At 42.4% G+C, this 22,338-nt stretch overlaps 1 protein-coding gene across 4 annotated transcripts in view; it reads left to right on the forward strand.

Annotated features, from left to right (window-relative positions):
- The window catches only part of CPNE4 (copine 4), a 686,364-nt gene that overhangs the window by 625,962 nt on the left and 38,064 nt on the right, over window positions 1–22,338 (forward strand). For all 4 annotated transcript variants that reach the window (XM_070794756.1, XM_070794770.1, XM_070794775.1 and 1 more), the window contains 2 exons: window positions 7,295–7,393; window positions 19,077–19,163. In XM_070794756.1, the coding sequence (XP_070650857.1) occupies window positions 7,295–7,393; window positions 19,077–19,163 (186 nt within the window). The remainder of the gene's footprint in view (window positions 1–7,294; window positions 7,394–19,076; window positions 19,164–22,338) is intronic.

Genomic DNA, 22,338 nt, shown 5'->3' on the forward strand with positions numbered 1-22,338 from the left:
ACTTCCACCATAGTTTGGTCTCAGGTCAAACAACTGGAAGGGAACACAGCCCCACCCATCAACAGAAAATTGGAGTAAAGATTTACTGAGCATGGTCCTGCCCATCAGAACAAGACTCTTTCCCCTACAGTCAGTCTCTCCCAACAGGAACAAAATGGTCTCTGTTCATTTCCAAGGCGAGCCATTCAACATCACAGTAATCCAAGTCTATGCCTGTCAGTAATGATGATGGTTCTATGAAGACCTACAAAACATTCTAGAATTAACACCCCAAAAAGGTGTCCATTTCATCATAAAGGACTGGAATGCAAAAGTAGTAAGTCAAGAGATACCTGGAGTAAAAGGCAAATTTGGCCTTGGAATAAAAAATGAAGCAGGGCAAAGCCTAACAGTTTTGCCAAGAGAACACACTGGTCATAGCAACCACCCTCTTCCAACAACACAAGAGAAGACTACACAAGGACCTCACCAGATGGTCAATACTGAAATCAGTTTGATTATATTCTTTGCAGCCAAACATGGAGAAGCTCTATACAGTCAGCAAAAACAAGACCAGGAGCTGACTGTGGCTCAGATCATGAACTCCTTATTGTAAAATTCAGACTTAACTTGAAGGAAGTAGGGAAAACACCTAAATCATTCAGATATGATGTAAATCAAATCCCTTATGATTATACAGCGGAAGTGACAAATAGATTCAAGGAATTATATCTAATAGAGTGCCTGAAGAACTATGGTTGGAGGGTGGTGACATTGTACAGGAGGCAGTGATCAAGACCATCCCCAAGAAAAAGAAATGCAAAAAGCAAAATGGTTGTCTGAGGAGGCCTTACAAATAGCTGAGAAAAGAAGAGAAGGTAAACGCAAAGGAGAAAAGGAAAGATATATCTATCTGAATGCGGAGTTCCAAAGAATAGCAAGGATATATAAGAAAGCCTTCGTAAGTGATCAATGCAAAGAAATAGAGGAAAACAATAGACTTGGAAAGACTAGAGATCTCTTCAAGAAAATTAGAGATACAAAGGGAATATTTCATGCAAAGATGGGCACAATAAAGGACAAAAATGTTATGGACCTAACAGAAGTAGAAGATATTAAGAAGAGATGGCAAGAATACACAGAAGAACTATACAGAAAAGATCATGACCCAGATAACTGCGATGGTGTGATCACTCACCTAGAGCCAGACATCCTGGAATGCAAAGTCAAGTGGACCCTAGGAAGCATCACTACAAAAAAAAACTAGTGGAGGTGATTGAATTCCAGTTGAGCTATTTCAAGTCCTAAAAGGTGATGCTGGTAAAGTGCTGCACTTAATATGCCAGCAAATTTGGAAAACTCAGCAGTGGCCACAGGACTGGAAAAGGTCAGTTTTCATTCCAATCCCAAGAAAGGTAATGCCAAAGAATGTTCAAACTACTGCACAATTGCACCATCTCACAGGCTAGCAAAGTAATGCTCAAAATTCTCCAAGCTAGGCTTCAACAGTACATGAACTGTGAACTTCCAGATGTTCAAGCTGGTTTTAGAAGAGGCAGAGGCATCAGAGGTCAAATTGCCAACATTCGTTGGATCATCAAAAAAGTAAGAGAATACCAAAAAACAAATGTTTTATTGATTACACCAAAGCCTTTGACTGTGTAGATCACAGAAAAACTGTGGAAAATTCTTCAAGAGATGGGAATACCAGACCACCTTACCTGCCTCCTGAGAAATCTGTATGCAGGTCAAGAAGCAACAGTTGGAACCAGACATGGAACAACAGACTGGTTCCAAATTGGGAAAGGAGTGAGTCAAGGCTGTATATTGTCACCCTGCTTATTTAACTTATATGCAGAGTACATCATGTGAAATGTCAGACTGGGTGAAGCACAAGCTGGAATCAAGATTGTGGGGAGAAATACCAATAACCTATGCAGATGACACCACCCCTATGGCAGAAAGCAAAGAGGACCTAAAGAGTCTCCTGATGAAAGTTAAAGAGGAGAGTGGGAAAGCTGGCTTAAAACTCAGCATTCAAAAAACTAAGATCATGGCACCCAGTCCCACCACTTCATGGCAAATAGGGCAAACATGGGGAAACAATGGAAAACAGAGATTTTATTTTTGGAGGCTCCAAAATCACTGCAGATGGTGAATGCAGCCATGAAATTAAAAGGTGCTTGCTCATTGAAAGAAAAGCTATGACCAACCTAGTCAACATATTAAAAAGTGGAAACATTACTTTGCTGACAAAGGTCCATCTAGTTGAAACTATGGTTTTTCCATGTAGTCATGCATAGATGTGAGAGTTGGACTATAAAGATGGCTGAGCACTGAAGAATTGATCCTTTTGAACTGTGGTGTTGGAGAAAACTCTTGAGAGTCCCTTGGACTGCAAGGAGATCCAACCAGTCCATCCTAAAGGAAATCAGTCCTGAATATTCTTTGGAAGGACTGATGCTGAAGCTGAAACTCCAATACTTTGGCCACTGATGTGAACAACTGACTCCTTGAAAAGACCCTGATCCTGGGAAAGATTGAAGGCAGGAGGAGAAAGGGACAACAGAGAATGAGATGGTTGGATGGCATCACCAACGTGATGCATGTGAATTTGAGCAAGCTCCAGGAGATAGTGACAGACAGGGAAGCCTGGAGTGCTGCAGTCCATGGGGTCACAAAGGGTCAGACATGACTGAGCGACTGAACTGAACTGAACTGAACCCTGTGATTAATATCTGTAAATTATAACAATAATATTGTCACTTCAAGATTATTGTACAGGATTAGAGACCATAAAAACAAATTGCTTGGGTTCATATGAAATGACCAGTTAGAGCAAACTCTGAAGTTTAACTTCTTTTCATTCAAAGATTACCTATTGTTAGCTGTGTAGTCTTAGAAAACTTACTTCACCTATCTGTGCCTTGATTTCCTCATCTGTAAAATGGGCATAATGATAAATTGTTCTGGGTAATACATGAATCTGGATAAAGTATTCAGAACAGTTTCTGGCACATAGTAAGCACTATATGTGTTGCAATTATTGTAATTTCATATTTTGTGTTCAGCTGGAAATTAGGTAGGTAGGAAACCTGGACTTCATCTCCATCCTGTACTGGATGAACTTGTAGGAGTCACTTCCCTTCTCTTTAATTAATTTCCTTCTCTGTAAACAAGGGCATTGATAAGACCATCTATCAAGCTTAAACATTTTAAGATGATAAACTCCACTGTGAGCTTAAGAACTCGAGAAGGCCTCCTGGCTTGTAGATGGTTTTGAGCTGCTGCTCTATCACCAGTCTGTCAAGGCTTCCTTATTGATTTACACCAAGAACCCTGCCTCTGTCTCAACTTTTCTGCAGAGCAGTTGATCTGTTTACTCTTCACCAAGATGCATTCCTCTGTCAGCTGCATCAGAGCTGTCATATAAGCCAGCTTCATGGCAGGGAGAGAGAGGAAAATAGTGTTTTTATATTTATGTCTCACTGTGTCTTCCTTCCTCTGGGATCCCTTCTGAAAAGGTTAAAACAGAATTCTGCAACTGCCGTGATGAGAAATGACACTGATTGAAGAAGCAGAGCCTATGTTAGCAGTCGTGCCCACCCAAGGAGGCGGGGCCTGGAGCCCTGTTGGGCCTGACTCATCCTCCACCCCAGGGTGGTTCTGCCCCTAAAGAGAGCAAACATCTTGAACGTTATGGCAGCAGGTGGAAGAAGGGTAGTAATACAGAAGCATGATGGGAAACCTAAAAGAGGGCAGAGAAGAAGTGATAGTTCTGCTTCAGATTCAGTGACAAACCAAAATTTGCCTATATTCTTTTTTTAATTGGAGTATAATTGCTTTACAATGATGTGTTAGTTTCTGCTATACAACAAAGTGAAATCAGCCATCATTTCAGTTCAGTCCCTCAGTCGTGTCCGACTCTGCGATCCCATGAATCACAGCACACCAGGCCTCCCTGTCCATCACCAACTCCCGGAGTTCATTCAGACTCAGGTCCATCGAGTCAGTGATGCCATCCAGCCATCTCATCCTCTGTCATCCCCTTCTCCTCCTGCCCCCAATCCCTCCCAGCATCAGAGTCTTTTCCAATGAGTCAACTCTTTGCATGAGGTGGCCAAAGTACTGGAGTCTCAGCTTTAGCATCATTCCTTCCAAAGCAATCCCAGGGCTGATCTCCTTCAGAATGGACTGGTTGGATCTCCTTGCAGTCCAAGGGACTCTCAAGAGTCTTCTCCAATACCACAGTTCAAAAGCATCAATTCTTCGGTGCTCAGCCTTCTTCACAGTCCAACTCTCACATCCATACACGACCACAGGAAAAACCATAGCCTTGACTAGATGGACCTTTGTTGGCAAAGTAATGTCTCTGCTTTTTTAATATGCTATCTAGGTTGGTCATAACTTTTCTTCCAAGGAGTAAGCGTCTTTTAATTTCATGGCTGCAGTCACCATCTGCAGTGATTTTGGAGCCCAAAAAAATAAAGTCTGACACTGTTTCCACTGTTTCCCCATCTATTTCCCATGAAGTGATGGGACTGGATGCCATGGTCTTAGCTTTCTGAATGTTGAGCTTTAAGCCAACTTTTTCACTCTCCACTTTCACTTTCATCAAGAGGCTTTTTAGTTCCCCTTCACTTTCTGCCATAAGGGTGGTGTCATCTGCATATCTGAGGTTATTGATATTTCTCCCAGCAATCTTGATTCCAGCTTGTGCTTCTTCTAGCCCAGCCTTTCTCATGATGTACTCTGCATATAAGTTAAATAAGCAGGGTGACAATATACAGCCTTGACGTACTCCTTTTCCTATTTGGAACCAGTCTGTTGTTCCATGTCCAGTTCTAACTTGCTTCCTGACATGTATATAGGTTTCTCAAGAGGCAGGTCAGGTTCTCTGGTATTCCCATCTCTTGAAGAATTTTCCACAGTTTATTGTGATCCACACAGTCAAAGGCTTTGTCATAGTCAATAAAGCAGAAATAGATGTTTTTCTGGAACTCTCTTGCTTTTTCCATGATCCAGCAGATGTTGGCAATTTGATCTCTGGTTCCTCTGTCTTTTCTAAAACTAGCTTGAACATCAGGAAGTTCACGGTTCACGTATTGCTGAAGTCTGGCTTGGAAAATTTTGAGCATTACTTTACTAGCGTGTGAGATGAGTGCAATTGTGTGGTAGTTTGAGCATTCTTTGGCATTGCCTTTCTTTGGGATTGGAATGAAAACTGACCTTTTCCAGTCCTGTGGCCACTGCTGAGTTTTCCAAATTGGCTGGCATATTGAGTGCAGCACTTTCACAGCATCATCTTTCAGGATTTGAAATAGCTCAACTGGAATTCCATCACTTCCACTACCTGGAGAAGGGAATGGCAAACCACTTCAGTATTCTTGCCTTGAGAACCCCATGAACAGTATGAAATCAGCCATAAGTATACATATATCTCCACCCTCTTGCACCTCTGCCCTCCCTATATCCCACCCATCTAGGTCATCACAGAACACAAAGCTGAGGGCCCTGTGCTATATATACAGCAGCTTCCCACTAGCTATCTATTTTACGCATGGTAGTATTTACATATGTCAATCCTACTCTCCTGCTTTTCCTATATTCTAGGCAAGAGTTAAAAAGAAACACAGTAAGACACAAGGGAGTGTAGAAAAGTCTGCTTTCTCTTCTCTTCCTCTTATTGGTTTTGACCCCTTTGCATTTTTATCTGCTTCTCCCCAAAACAGAAGACTGGGTATCTGACCATCAGACTCAGGTATCCCAGGGCTGAGTTCACTACTGGGCAAAAGAGCCTAAAAAAAAAGAGCCCCAAGAACACACTTCTTTCTCTTTCTGTGTCCAAGCTGGACAAGCTTTCCTTTGCTTCTGGCTCCAGGTAATGACTGTGTGAGTGCCAGGGTCAGTGGGCAGGAACTGACAGAGAGAAAAACCCCTGTGGTGAGTAGCTGAAATCAGTGGACAAGTGTTTGACAGTGTGCTGTTCACAGTGTGCTTCCTGAATGATGTTACCCACTGGATGGATGTTGATAAATCCACTGTGACAGAAAATAAATGAGTAGGAATAAGTTTGAAAGAAAAGAAAGAAAGTGAAAGTCACTCAGTCATGTCCACCTCTTTGCAACCTCAAGGACTATACAGTCCATGGAATTCTCCAGGCCAGAATACTGGAGTGAATAGCCTTTCCCTTCCCCAGGAGATCTTCCCAACCCAGGTGTTGAATCCAGGTCTCCTGCATTGCATGCAGATTCTTTACAAGCTGAGCCACAAGGGAAGCCCAGGAATAAGTTTAGGGGGAGATTATGTTTTGTTTGGGGCAATATTTCATTTTAGGTCTGTGCAGTATCCCATAGTCAGAAAATAGGTTTACACACCAAGTTTGCCAGGAAGGACTGACCAGCAGGTTCTTCATCCAAAAAAAGAAAAAAACCAGGATGCCCCATGTACCCCAATATTCCAGGGAAAACCTCTGAGGTAAATGTCTCATTTATTCCCTTGATCTTATCTGAGGTCTGGGGTTCCTGATTGTAAATCCCTGGTTTAAGACGTAGAAGTGACATTTGAAGTGCTTGAGACCCTGGTCCAACCTCCTCACTAGAAAATATGGGGCCTCCCTCTTTATCTAAGAGCATGTGACCAAGCAGAGGGGTGGCTATTGATTTAATCTGCATTACTCAGCAAAGTGTTACTTGGGAGCCCAGAAAGTAGCATTAGCACTGTTAGGTGGAGCCCTCTTGTTGGAAGGTCGTGTCTTAACTGTGATGGATGCCTGCTTTTTAACCAATGTAACTCACCTCTCTGTTTTTCACCCATTTTTTGCTTGGGTACAATTAATGATCTCATTTTTTGGCTCTCTTGCCTTCAGAGAAAAAAAGAAAAAGAAAATGTGATTCATATAATCAAATTGTTGCTGCCACTGTGGAAGCTACAGGCATTAACTCAGGCACCTGGTCCCATTTGCAAACCACAGAGGTTCTGCTGTGGGGAAAGCATTAGAGTTGGAGTCAGGATACATACGTTCAAATCCCAGACTTTTCATTCACTATGTGGTACCTTTGGCAAGTCACTTATCTCCTTTTGGTCTTACTGGCCTTATCTGAAAAATGGGCAAATTATTAGTCACTATTGTAGAACAGGGCTTCTAGGAGATCATGGCAAAAAATGCTAAGTAAAGCCAGTGGAAACCAAAGGCGTACCTCATTCCACAGGCTGCAATCCTAGACTTTTGACCCAGAAAGTTTTCGTTGCCTTCAGCTGCTGTGGACACATTCTTAAGTTTAAAAAAAAATAAATTACTTCTTTTCTGTTGCAGTGCATAGTATGGGACTGGGACTCCAATGGCAAACATGACTTCATTGGAGAATTCACTTCAACCTTCAAGGAGATGAGAGGAGCAATGGAAGGCAAACAGGTACGTGGTGAGCCCCCTGTGGTATTTCTCCCAGATTCGCCTGTCACGATGCCTCGTTAGCACCCAGACAGAGCAGCTAGAGGTGAAATATTAGTGTATAATTAAATGAGGCCAGGAGGGAGCATGGAGGGATCCATAACCCAGGTTCTAGTGCCAACCCAGACTACAGCAATTAGTGCGACTTTGGACAGGACCCTGCCCAGTGTGATACCATTCGTCCACTGGCAAAGTGGAGAAGTCAGATAAGGATGGTTCCGATTTTCTTTAGCTGTGTAGACCTGGACAAGTGACTTAGTCTCTCTGTGTCTCAGCTTTCTCACTTAAAAAAGAATTAAGGTGATAATGGTACCTACCTGTGAAGACTAAATGAGATAATTCATGATTCACACTTGGCAGGGTATCTGGCACTTACAAAACATGTACTATTATTATTATCTAGTAGCAGTACTCTTTCCATCTCTACATTTCCATAACCTGATAGCATTAATTACACATTTAATGCTTTGGACAAATTGATTCCTTCAAGTTTGAATTTTGGGCACCAGATTTTCATTTAGTCTCACCATTTAATTCTTACACTCTTGATATCAAGACATAAATCTGAACACTACCACATACCACAGGGGCGCATAGGGATTTCACTGCATCATGCAGAAGCCTGCCCCTTCTCTGTGTATACTTCAGGCACCTGTACCTTGATAGATACATACATGCATCTATTATTTAGTTGCTGTCATCTGGACCCTGACCATGTAAGTTCTGCTCTAACCTGTTCAGGGTTCACCTGCCCAATTTCAGCTGCAGAACCTGAATCTCTTTGCTTGAGAGCTTTTTCTGGTTGCTGAATCCTGCTCTGCACCTGCCAACAGCAGGCTGAATGTGTCGGGGAAGATGTACATATTTCAGACAGCTGCCCTCAAAAAATAGCTAGTGGTAAGCAGGATATAACACCCCATCTCTATTGCCCTTCAGGCAGCAGAACTCTGAGGTGTGCTCTGAGCAGCTGCCCACAGCTGACCAGCAGGGAGTGGCTCTGGCTGACAGTGGAGTCCCTGACTTGATCACACACCCCTTTTTGGCTGCTTCCCTCTCCCAGTCCCCCACTCTTCTACTGCTGTTTCCTAGAAATACCTACTAGATGAATTGTTGTTCTTGTTGTTGTTGTGCAGTTGCTAAGTCATGTGTGACTCTTTGTGACCCCATGGACTGCAGCACACCAGGCTCCTCTGTCTTCCACTGTCTCCTGGAGTTTGCTCAAATTCATTTCTATTGAGTCGGTGATGCTATCTAACCATCTTATATTCTGCCACCACTTTCTCCTTTTGTCTTCTTTCCCAGAATCTTCCCCAGCATCAAGTCTTTTCCAGTGAGTCAGCTCTTCATATCAGGTGGCCAAAGTACTGAAGCTTCAGCTTCAGCACCAGTCTTTCCTATGAATATTCATGGTTGATTTCCTTCAGGATTGACTGGTTTGATCTCCTTGTGGTCCAAGGAACTCTAAGAGTCTTCTCCAGTACCACAAATCAAAAGCATCTATTCTTCGGGGCTCAACTCCTTCTTTATGCTCCAGCTCTCACATCCATTTATGACTACTGGATAAACCATAGTTTTGACTATATTGACCTTTGATGGCAAAGTGATGTTTCTCCTTTTTAATATACAGTCTAGGTTTCCTTACAAGGAGCAAGTGTCTTTTAATTTCATGGGTACAGTCACCATCCACAGTGATTTTGGAGACCAAAAAAATTAAATCTGTCACAGTCTCTACTTTTCCCCCTTCTGTTTGCCGTGAACTAATGAGACCAGATGCCATGATCTTCATTTTTTGAATGTTGAGTTCTAAACCAGCTTTTTCACTCTCCTGTTTCAGCTTCATCAAAAGGCTCTTTAGTTCTTCTTCACTTTTGGTCACTAGAGTGGTATCATATGCATATCTTAGGTTGTTGATATTTCTCCTGGCAATTTTGATTACAGCTTGTAATTCATCTAGCCCAGCATTTCACATGATGTACTCTGCATCTAAGTGAAATAAGCAGGGTGACAATATACAGCCCTGCCATACTCCCTTCCCAGTTTTGAACCAGTCCATTGTTCCATGTCCAGTTCGAACTGTGCTTCTTGACCCACACACAGGTTTCTCAGGAGACAGGTAAGGTGGTCTGGTTCTCCTATCTCTTTAAGAACTTCCATAGTTTGTTGTGATTCACACAGTCAAAGGCTTTAGCACAGTCAATGAAACAGAAGTAGCTGTTTTTCTGGAACTCCCTTGCTTTCCCCATGCTCCAATGAATGTTGTCAATTTGATCTCTGGTTTCTCTGCTTCTTCAAAACCCAGGTTGTATATCTGGAAATTATCAGTTCACATACTGCTGAAGCCTAGCTTGAAGAATTTTGAGCATAACTTTGTTAGCATGTGAAATCAGCAAAATTTTTGGTAGTTTGAACATTCTTTGGCATTGCCCTTCTTTGGGATTGGAATGAAAACTGACCTTTTCTAGTCCTATAGCCACTGCTGAGTTTTTCCAAATTTGCTGGCATATTGAGTACAACACTTTAACAGCATCATCTTTTAGGATTTTAAATAGCTCAGCTACTTGAATTTAAATCTTTGATTCAGCATTAGCTTCTGGAAGAACTCAAACCAAGATATCTGCCATCCTTACTCTGGGACCACTAGACCCATAGACCAGAAAAGAGTGATAGCAAAGAAAGACCTTTTCTATAAGAGATAAGACTCTGTGCCTGGTCTGCTCAGAATTACTGCTCAGGGAAAATGTCCCAACTCATTGTTCAAGTCTCTCCTTTCAGATATAAGTCAAGATATAACCAAACTGGATGGACATAAATTAATATCCTTTAGGATCAGAGACTTAATCAGAATCAGATCATTTGTTGAATACCTTTCTTTGGCCTGAGAAGTCAAGCGCAGTTCTCCGCATAGCTTCCACAACCCACTCTATATACTGTTGTACACCCAGCATTGCAAGAAATTTGTCAGATAGAGGCCTTTACCCATGAGCAGGCTTCCTGAGTTTCAAGACTATAATTAAAACCAACAGTAAGCTATAAATAAAGTGACTCCCCAGATAACTAGGAACTTATCCAGAGATGTTGTTGGTTCTTTGAATGCACAAGACAAGGCCCCTTTGAGTTAATTAATTAATGACAGTTATCCACATCACCCTCTGGAATTTTAAAGACTTTTACCAAGTTTTGCCTTGTTCTCCTTTCCAAAGAGAAATAAACAAACCAATAAACATGGGAAACATTGCATCTTTAGAATGCTGGGAACGTATTAAAAGTAAGATTATAGCATACATCACAACTGAAGCATACTGAAGTCTGATGCTTTAAAACAAACAAGAAAGAGTCTTTAAGTGCCTCTGAGGAAATGATCGTATGTTCTTGTTCAGGTATTAGTCAAGTCGCTCAGTCGTGTCCGACTCTTTGCGACCCCATGGACTGTAGCCTACCAGGCTCCTCCGTTCATGGGATTTTCCAGGCAAGAGTACTGGAGTGGGTTGCCATTTCCTTCATTAAGATGTGTCCAAATCTCTGCAGCCCCATGGACTGCAGCATGCCAGGCTTCCCAGTCTTTCACTATCTCCCTGAGTTTGCTCAATTCATGTCCATTTAGTCAGTGATGCCATCAAACCATCTCATCTTCTGTCATTCCCTTTTCCTCTTGACCTCAATCTGTCCCAGTATCAGAGTGTTTTCCATTGAGTTAACTCTGCATCAGGTGGCTAAAGTACTGGAGATTTAGCTTCAGTATCAGTCCTTCAAATGAATATTCAGGGTTGATTTCCCTCAGGATTGACTGGTTTGATCTCTTGCTGCCCAAGGGACTCTCAGAAGTCTTTTCCAACACCACAATTTGAAAGCATCAATTCTTCAGCACTCAGCCCCTTCTCTATGGTCCAACTCTCACATCTATGTGACTACTGGAAAAACCATAGCTTTGACTATGTGGACCCTGTTGGCAAAGTGATGTCTCTCCTTTTTTAATACGCTGTCTAGGTTTGAACTGTGGTGTTGGAGAAGACTCTTGAGAGTCCCTTGGACTGCAATGAGATGCAACCAGTCAATCTTAAAGGAAATCAGTTCTGAATATTCATTGGAAGGACTGATGCTGAAGCTGAATTGCCAATATTTTGGCCACCTGATGTGAAGAACTGACTCATTGGGAAGGACCCTGATGCTGGAAAAGATTGAAGACGAGAGGAGAAGGGGATGACAGAGGATGAGATAGTTGGATGGCATCATTGACTCAATGGACAGGAGTTTGAGTAGGCGCCAGGAGTTGGTAATGGACAGGGAAGCCTGGCGTGTTGCAGTCCATGGGGTTGCAAAGAGTCAGACATGACTGAGCAACTGAACTGAACTGAACTAGGTTTGTCATATCTTTTCTTCCAAGGAGCAAGCATCATTTAATTTCATGGCTGTAGTCATGGTATGCACTGATTTTGGAGCCTAGGAAAAGGAAATCTGCCAAGGGTTCTACACTTTTCCCCTTCTATTAGCCATGAAGTGATGAATTAGTCTTTTCAATGTTGAGTTTTAAGCCAGCTTTTCACTCTCCTCTTTCACCCTCATCAAGAGGCCCTTTAATTCCTCTTTGCTTTCTGCCATTAGAGTGGTATCATCTGCATATCTGAGGTTGTTGATATTTCTCCTGGGAATCTTGATTCCAGCTTGTGCTTCATCTATCCCAGCATTTTTGCATAATATACTCTGTATATAAGTTTAATAAGCAGGGTGACAATATACAGCCTTGACATACTCCTTTCCCAATCTGGACCCTAGTACATTGTTCCATGTCCAGTTTGAACTGTTACTTCTTGAACTTCTTGGCCTCCAGTTTCTCAGGAGGCAGGTAAAGGTGGTGTAGTATTTCCATTTCTCGAAGAATTTTCCACAGTTTGTTGTGATTCACACAAAAGCTTTCACCTAGTCAATGAAGCAGGAGTAGATTTTTTCTGTAATTCCCTTTTTCTGTGATCCAATGGATTTTGGCAATTTGATCTCTGGTTCCTTTGCCTTTTCTAAATCCAGCTTGTATATCTGAAAGTTCTCAGTTCATGTAGTGTTAAAGCCTAGCTTGAAGGATTTTGAGCATTATCTTGAGGATGTGAGATGAGCACAATTATACAGTAGTTGGCATATTCTTTGGCATTGCTTTCTTTAGGATTGGAATGAAAACTGAATTTTTCCAGCCCTGTGGCCATTGCTGAGTTTTCTAAATTTGCTTTCATAATGAGTACAGTACTTTAACAGCATCATTTTTTAGGATTTTAAATAACTCAACTGGAATTCCATCACCTCCACTAGCTTTGTTTGTAGTAATGCTTCCTAAGGCCTACTTGACTTCACACTACAGGATGCCTGGTCCAGGTGAGTTTCCACACTACCGTAGTTATCTAGGTCATTAAGGCCTTTTTTTGTATAGTTCTTCTGTGTATTCTTGCCACCTCTTTTAATCTCTTCTGCTTCTGTTAGTTCCTTGCCATTTCTGTCCACTATTGTGCCCCATCCTTGCAAGAAATGTTCCCTTGGTATCTCCAATTTGCTTGAAGAGATCACTAGTCTTTCCCATTCTATAATTTTCCTCTGTTTCTTTGCATTATTCACTTAAGAAGTTTTCTGCTGTCTCCTTGCTATTCTCTAGAACTATGCATTCAGTTGGGTATATCTTTCTGTTTCTCCTTTGCCTTTTGTTTCTCTTCTTTTCTCAGCTATTTATAAGGCCTCCTCAGACAACCATTTTTCCTTCTTGGCATTTCTTTTTCTTTGAGATGGTTTTGGTCACCACCTCCTGTACAATGTTATGAAGTGCTGTCCATAGTTCTTCAGGCACTCTGTCTCCCATATCTAATCCCTTGAATCTATTTGTCTCCTCTACCAGAGTAAGACCCAGTTTTCCCCACAGTCAGTGTCTCCCATCAAGAAGCTTGCCTCTTATCCTCATCCATCAGAAGGCAGACAGAATAAGCAAGAACTACAATACCACTGCCTTTGGAATGAAAACAAAAATCACAGAAAGCTAACCAAAATGATCACATGGGTCACAGCCTTGTGTAACTCAATGAAGCTATGAGCCAGGCCATCCAGGGCCACCCAAGATGGACAGGTCATAGTGGAGAATTCTGGCAAAATGTGTTTCACTGGAGAAGGAAATGGCAAATCCCGTTAGTGTTTTTGCCTCGAGAAATCCATGAATAGTATGAAAAGGCAAAAATATATGACACCTGAAGATGAGCCCCCACCCCCACATCCCCACCCAGATCAGTAGGTATGCTATGAGGATGAGTGGAGAAATAGCTCCAGGAAGAATGAAAAGGCTGGGCCAAAGCAGAAACAACACTCAGTTGTGGATGTGTCACCACTAGGTCAAAGTAAAATCCAATGCAGTAAAGAATAATGCTGCATGCTAATGCTAAGTCACTTCAGTCGTGTCCGACTCTGTGCAACCGTGTAGACGGCAGCCCACCAGGCTCCCCCGTCCCTGGGATTCTCCAGGCAAGAACACTGGAGTGGGTTGCCATTTCCTTCTCCAATGCATGAAAGTGAAAAGTAAAACTGAAGTCGCTCAGTCATATCTGACTCTTAGCGACCCATGGACTGCAGCCCACCAGGCTCTTTTGTCCATGGGATTTGCCAGGCAAGAGTACTGGAGTGGGGTGCCATTGCCTTCTCCAATGCTGCATAGGCACCTGGAATGTTAGGTCCATGAATTGGATGTGGTCAAGCAGGAGATGGCAAGATTGAACACTGACATCTTAGAACTAAATGAACTAAAATGGATGGGAATGGGTTAGTTTAATTCACATGACCATTATATTGCCTACTGTGGGCAACAATCCTTTAGAAGAAATGGAGTATCTCTCACAGTCAATGTACTGTGTGCTTAGTTGCTCAGTCATGTCTGACTTTTTGTTACCCCATGGACTGCAGCCTGCCAGGCTCCTCTGTCCATGGGGATTCTCCAGGCAAGAATATGGGAGTGGGTGGTCATGACCTCCTCCAGGGGATCTTCCCAACTCAAGGATCAAACCTAGATCTCCAACATTGCAGGAGGATTCTTTACTATCTGAGCCACCAGGGAAGCCCAAGAATACTGGAGTGGGTAGCCTATCCCTTTTCCAGGTGATCTTCCCAACCCAGGAATTGAATCAGGGTCTCCTGCACCGCAGGCAGATTCTTTACCAACTGAACTACCATGGAAGCCCAATAAGAGAGTCTAAAATACAGTACTTGGGTGCAATCTCAAAAACAACAGAATGATCTCGGTTTTTTTTTTTTCAAGCAAACCATTCAACATCACAGTGATCCAAATCTATACCTCAACAACTGATGCCGAGCTGAAGTTGACAAGTGCTATGAAGACCTACAACACCTTCTAGAACTAACACTCAAAAAAGGTGTCCTTTTCATCATATACCCATGGCAGATTCATGTTGATGTACGGCAAAACCAATACAATATTGTAAAGTAATTAACCTCCAATTAAAATAAATAAATTTATTAAAAAAAATAAGGGATTGGAATGCAAAAGTAGGAAGTCATGAGATACCCAGATTAACATGCAAATTTTGCCTTGGGGTACAAAATAAAGCAGGGCAAAGGCTAACAGAGTTTTTGTCAAGAGAACAGGCTGATCATAGCATATACACTTTGCCAACAACACTAGATGTGACTCTACAAATGGACATCATCAGATGGTCAATATCAAATTCAGATTGACTATGTTCTTTGCAGCCAAAGGTGGAGAATCTCTATACAGTCAGTGAAAACAAGATCTTGGCACTAAATGTGGCTCAGACCATAAACTACTTATTGCAAAATTCAGGCTTAAATTGAAGAAAGTAGGGGAAACCACTAGGCCATTCAGATATGACCCAAATCAAATCCCTTATGATTTTACAATGGAGGTGACAAATAGATTCAAGGGATTAGATCTGGTAGACAGAGTGCCTGAAGAACTATGGACAGAAGTTCATAACTGTACAGAAGTCAGTGACCAAAACCATCCCCAAGAAAAAGAAATGCAAAAAGGCAAAGTGGTTGTATGAGGAGGCTTTACAAATACCTGAGGAAAGAAGAAAAGCAAAAAGCAAGGGAGAGAGGGATAGATATACCAAACTGAATTCAGAGTTGCAGAGAACAGCAAGGAGAGATAAGAAGGCCTTCTTAAATGAACAAGAACAAAAATAGGGGGAGACAATAGAATGGGAAAGACTAAAAATCTCTTCAAGAAAACTGGACATATCAAGGGAAATTTTCATGCAGGGGTGGGTATAATAAAGGACAGAAACAGCAAGGACCAAAAGAAGCAGGAGAGATTAAGAAGAGGTGGCAAGAATAAAAAGAAGAACTGTACAATTAAGATCTTAATGACCCAGGAAACCATGATGGTGTGCTCCCTCTTTCTGAGCTGGACATCCTAGAGTATGAAGTCCAGAATACATTACTACAAACAAAGCTACTGGAGGTGATGAAATTCCATCTGAGCTATTTAAAATCCTAAAAGATGATGCTGTTAAGGTGCTGCACTCAATATATCAGCAAATTTGGAAAACTCAGCAGTGGCCACCCAGCTGGTAAAGAATCTGCCTGCGATGCAGGAGACCCCAGTTTGATTCCTGGGTCAGAAAATTCCACTGGAGAAGGGATAGGCTACCCACTCCAGTATTCTCAGGCTTCCCTTGTGGCTCAGCTGGTAAAGAATCCACCTGCAATGTGGGAGACCTGGGTTTGATCCCTGGGTTGGAAAATCCCCTGGAAGAGGGCATGGCAACCCACTCCAGTATTCTTGCCTGGAGAATCCCCATGGACGAAGGAGCCTGGCAGGCTACTGAGCATGGGGTGGTCAAGAGTAGACACGACTGAGGGACTAAGCACAGCAACACAGCACAGCAGTGGTCACAGGACTGGAAAAGGTCAGTTTTCATTCCAATCCCAAAGGGCAATGCCAAAGAATGTTCAAACTACTGTACAACTGCATTCGTTTCACATGCTAACGAGGTTATGCTCAAAATCTTTCAAGCTAGGCTTCAGAAGTATGTGAACCAAGGTCTTCCAGATGTACGATTTGGGTTTCCAAGAGACAGAGGTACTAGAGATCAATCAAATTGAGAACATTCATTAGATCATAGGGAAAGCAAGGGTGTTCCAGAAAAATACCTACTTCTGCTTCATTGACTACACTAAATCCTTTGACTATGTGAATCACAACAAAATGTGGTAAATTCTTAAAGAGATGGGAATACCAGACCACCTTACCTGTCTCCTGAGAAACCTGTGTGTGGGTCAAGAAGCAACAGTTTTAACTGGCCATGGAACAATTGACTGGTTCAAAAATGAGAATGGAGTACTTCAAGGCTGTGTATTGTTACCCTACTTCTTTCACTTATTAATATATGCAGAGTACATTATGTGAAATGCTGGACTAGATGAATCACAAGCTGTAATCAAGATTGCCGAAATATCAACAACCTCAGTATGCAGATGATACCATTCTAGTGGCAGAAAGTGAAGAGGAATTAAAGAGCCTCTTGATGAAGGTGAAAGAGGAGGATGAAAAAGCTGGCTTGAAATGCAACATTTCAAAAACTAATATCATGGTATATAGTCCCATCACTTCATGGCAAATACAAGGGGGGGAAGTGGAAGCAGTGACAGATTTTCTTTCCTTGGGTTCCAAAATCACTGTGGAGGTTATTGCCACCATGGAATTAAAAGACCCTTGCTCCTTGTAAGGAAAGCTGTGACAAACCTAGACAGCATATTAAATGGCAGAGGTATCACTTTGCTGACAAAGGTCAATATAGGTAATGCTTTGGTTTTTCCAGTAGTCATGTGTGGATGTGAGACTTGAACAGTAAAGAAGTGTCTGAGTCCAGAAGAATTGATTGATAGTTTGGAATTATGGTGCTGAGAAGACCCTTGAGAGTTTCTTGCACTACAAAGAGATCAAACCAGTCAATCCTGAAAAAGGAAATCAACCCTGAATATTCACTGGAAAGACTGATGCTGAAGCTGAAGCGCCAATACTTTGGCCACCTGATACAAAGAGCAGACTCATTGGAAAATACTCTAATGCTGGGAAACATTGAAGGCAAAAGAGAAGGGGTGGCAGAGGATGAGGTGGTTAAAAAGCATCACCAACTCAATGGACGTGAGTCTATGCAAACTCCAGGATGTAGTGGAGGACAGAGGAGCCCAGGGTGCTACAGTCCATGGAGTTGTAAAGTGTCAAACATGACTTAATGACTGAACAACAACAAAACAAAAACTGTAATTATACATTGTGACAAATGCTATTAAAAAACTGAGCCATTTTAGTTATAAAGGTGTAAGGTAAAAGAGATCACCTGAAAAAAATGAAATTTAACATGAGGACCCTTAAAAATGAAATGTCAACCATGTAAAAAGCAAAGAAACAGCATTTCAGGTAGAGAGAACTTTGCAAATTACTGAGTCAGAAAAGAGTTTGGTGTGTTTAAGGATCTGTAAAGAGACCAGTTTATCTGTAGCAGAGAGGGTGAGGGAGCCATGCATGGACATGCATGATCAAGGACAGAGGCAGAGGCCAGGAAAAGAAGGTTCTGATAGCTTGGAGAAAAGAGTTTATATTTTCCTATAAATGTGTTAAGAGCACACTGAAGACTCTCCAATTTAGTAGCCACTACCTATATATACCTATTTCAGTTTTAATAAGTTTTAAGTTAAATTCAATTAAATTTCAGTTCTCTCTCTCTCACTTACACACACACATACACACACATATCAAGTGCTCATGTGGCCAGTGTCTTTCACATTGGTTGGTACAGATGTGGAATCTTCTCATTATTGTAGAAAGTTTTATTGGGCAATGCTATGAGGAGTCTAGGCTGGAGAATGATAAGATTGGAGAATGACATTAATTTTTTTCAAGATTACTCTGGCTACTGTATAGAGAATCAACTGTACAGAGACAAGAGAGTGAGGTAGGGAGATTTTTCAGGAAGCCATAGCTATAGGCAGGACAAGAAGTCAGCAATCTGGGCTGAGTTCCTCTGGGAAACTCCTCTCTGCTCCAAACAATGCCAAGAGGACTCACTCCTGCATTTGTGCTTCTGCGGCTGGAGTAGCTGAGATGTTTCTCAGTGTGCTCTTTCGTCCTCTAGGACACCAGCCTAGGCTAATTTCACATGGTGGTGAAAACATCCAATCAGCAAGAGCAGCGCAAGCCCCAGTGCACAGGCACTTGTGAAACCTCTGCTCATATCACTTTTGTTAATGTCCCATAGGTCAAAACAAGTCACCTGACGAAGTTCAGAGTCATCATGCACTGGGAAGAATGCATTATAGGGGTTACTCATTCAATCCTCATGGTAACCCTATGAGATAGCTATAATTATGGGCTTCATTTTACAGAGGCAGTATGCAAGGTGTGAGGGAATTGAGTCATTTGTCAAAGGTCACACAGCTGGAAAGTGAGGAGCTGGGATTCAAACCAGGCAGATGATGTCAGAGTCTTCCTCTCACCACTTCTCCTTCCTTCCCCTCCAGATGCAAAGAGATCAGCTATAGACCAGGTGTCAGTCCTCAGGACTGCCTGCAATGGCACCCAGGGGCCTCCTCATGAATGACTCCACTTCTTCCTGAGCTGGCAATCATAGTATAACCTTTCTTATTGCAGGTGCAGTGGGAGTGTATCAACCCCAAGTACAAAGCCAAGAAGAAGAATTATAAGAACTCGGGCATTGTGATTTTGAATCAGTGCAAGGTATAAGCATAGCCCCTGTCTTCCAGGAGTATGAAACTAAGGCCGTCTGGGAGGAAGGCCCAGGTGGTCTGCACAGAAGGAGTGTCAAGAAGATATGATCTTTTTAAAATAAAAAAATCAGAAAGTCAAGGTATTAGTGGACATACATTATAAGTTTGGGTGGTTTTGGAGCTGTGGTAGGCCAATGCCTCCATCACCTCAACAAAGACAGTCCTGCCCAAAGATAACAGAGTCCTGGTCACAAGTCAGGGCCTTCTCTTCCCAGGACATCACCAGAGGGAGGTCCCCAGATGGGGATAACCAACATTTCTAAAGCTCCTGAGTGAGTGAGTGAAAGTCGTTGAGTTGAGTCCAATTCTTCGCGACCCCATGGACTGTACAGTCCATGGAATTCTCCAGGCCTGAATACTGGAGTGGGTAGCCATTCCCTTCTTCAGAGGATCTTCCCAACCCAGGAATCGAACCCAGGTCTCCTGCATTGCAGGCAAGTTCTTCACCAGCTGAGCCACCAGGAAAGCCCAAGGATAATGCAGTGGGTAGTCTATCCCTTCTTCAGGGAATCTTCCTGACCCAGGAATCAAACCAGGGTCTCCTGCATTACAGGCAGATTCTTTACCAGCTGGGCTAAATGGAAGCCCCAACTTCCATGTAATAAGTACTAAGTTTTTAATAAAAAGATTTTAAATAGAATAGTTAATATTACCAGAACTGTACCAAGACAATGTAATACCACAAAAAGTTATGGAAAATAGCAATAATCTGCCAATAACAGGATTATTTCTATTACATTCTAAATTCAAATTTTAATCTTCATTTATGCATATTTCACAAAAGAAAACACTAATATTAAGTTTTAGAGTAAATTTTTACTCTTATTTTTTTGTACTTTTATTCCATACATTAAAGTATTGCCATTTCAAAGTAACATCTACAGCTTCCCAGAAGAACTAGTTTTAATACTGGCAGTCTACCTGTTCAATACACACCTATATAAATCTTTTCTTGTCAGAGATCTCAATATTAAGTACTCTACACCAGGCTTTTTTGTTCTGTGAACTCTGTTTCACTAAAACTTTCGTTCTCCATTTCCCCTTCCGTAACCACAGGCATACTCAGACTTAAAGATTTATCTTTCTTACGTATATTCTGCATGCCACCTCTGTCTCTGGAAGACACTTTCCTTCCTGCTGACACTTTCTAAAGTGTCATTTTTAGGCACTTTCTAAAGCACCTACTCTGTGCTTATCACACAAAGTGATCATCACTAGTACTTACCACTCAGTGTTCTGTATGTGGCACCTCCTCCATGCTGAAGAGATACCATGAAAACAAGACATGGGGGATGAGTAAAGCACCTAAAAATTTCTCCCAGAGGGGCTCTAACTCCACAGAAAATCTCTGGGAATAATTTTGCCACTGGTTGAGTACTTACTTTGGTAAAAAATAACTATAATACGTTCTGTTATTCTTACCACAACTCTGAGATTTCTACTTTCAGATGTGATTGTAACTACTTCATTGTCACACACATGGTAAGAGCTGAGATTGTAATCTCTGTCTGTCTGACTCCATGATGTGAGACTTCCATGCCATCCAGTTTCTCTCTAAATATATCGGGTTCCTCTTCTCAGAGTTGGCATTCCTGGCTTCCAGGGGCTGTAGGAGCCCATTCTCATATAACGGAAGAGTTGGGGGGAAGACTGATGGGTCTGGCTTAGGTCACAGGCCTATCTCGTGAACTAATTACTGGAACTAGACGATAACAATGCTTACCCCATCTGGGGTCATTGTTTTGATAATGTTTGCCATATTTTATGATGCTTTGATATCTTGGGGCCTTGCATACTGGAAGGAACTGCCTGTCTTAGGTTTAGCTAATTACTCAAGATAGCAATTAGCGTGCCTATGAGCCCATCTTTGATATGCAGATGGAGCAATCCAGAGCCTGTATCCCTAGCCACCCCCTTTCCTGAGCTCTCACACACCAAGCCAATATTCCCCCTGCAAGCCCAATATCCCCCCAGAGCCAGCTTCAGACAATTAGAGACCATCCCTATTTCCCAGAGCATCCAGAATCACTCATTATTCAGTCCTAAACCTGATTAACTGCTTACCTTGCCTCACTCATTCCTCCCCACAAAAACCACCATAGTGACTTTTGTCTGTGCTTTCGCTGTATGCCTTCTACCTCCTGACTAACCCAGTGCTACCCCACGTGGCCCCCTTGTGTGGCAGGACATGCCTTCAGTCCTTTGGGGAGCTGTGAATAATAAACTCTCCTTTCAAAGGCAGTTGTCTCTGGTCATCTTACTTACCTACCTATACAGACCAAATCCTGGTGCATTCAAAACAGTCCTGTGCCCCTAGAAGCAGGAGAAAAGACGATCCAGATGAGTCAGTTCAACCGTCCATCTCTGTAAGGTGACTGTGCATATAACTGTTTCGATCTAAGAGTCTGGTACTCAGAGGACATGGTATTGATAGGGATATAGTAGTAGGTCCACCCACTCCAGTATTCTTTGGCTTCCATGGTGGCTCAGACAGTAAAGAACCTGCCTGCACTGGGGGAGATCTCCCCTGGAGGAGGGCATGGCAACCCACTCCATTATTCTTCCCTGGAGAATCCCCACGGACAGAGGAGCCTGGCGGGCTACAGTCCATCTGGTCACAAAGAGTCAGACATGACTGAGTGATTAAGTACAACACAGCATCTCAACTATCAGGCAAAGCATCCCCATAAGGAAGCCAGGAGCAGGCACTATTCTGAGGGCCCAGTAAACATCAGCCCTGAGACAAGTCTGCTGATAGATGTGTGCCACCTGGAGGTGGTGCCTGGAAATGCTGCCACAGGGTTTTGTGGGTCAGTCTTTGAGAAGCTGCCCTGAGCTTCAGATGGAATATGAGAAGCAAGGGTCAAAAATCAGCTGATGGTTGTACAAGTAAAATGATCCAGATTGTGAGCTCTATAACTGCAGGTACCGTGCCTGTTTCTTTTCTCCCTGTATCCTTAGCATCCAGGGCATGGTGGAGGCTCAATAAATCCTTGTCAAATAACTGCATAGATGAATGTCACCAAGACTCAAGCAGCAGAATCATAATGAAGCAGAAATGAAGGCTAGAAATCAGTAAAGAGTGTGAGGACACGGAAGCTAGGGGTGGGGCAGGAAGCAGGAAG

The sequence above is a fragment of the Bos indicus genome, chromosome 1 (genome assembly GCF_029378745.1).
Source record: "Bos indicus isolate NIAB-ARS_2022 breed Sahiwal x Tharparkar chromosome 1, NIAB-ARS_B.indTharparkar_mat_pri_1.0, whole genome shotgun sequence".
NCBI lineage: Eukaryota > Metazoa > Chordata > Mammalia > Artiodactyla > Bovidae > Bos > Bos indicus.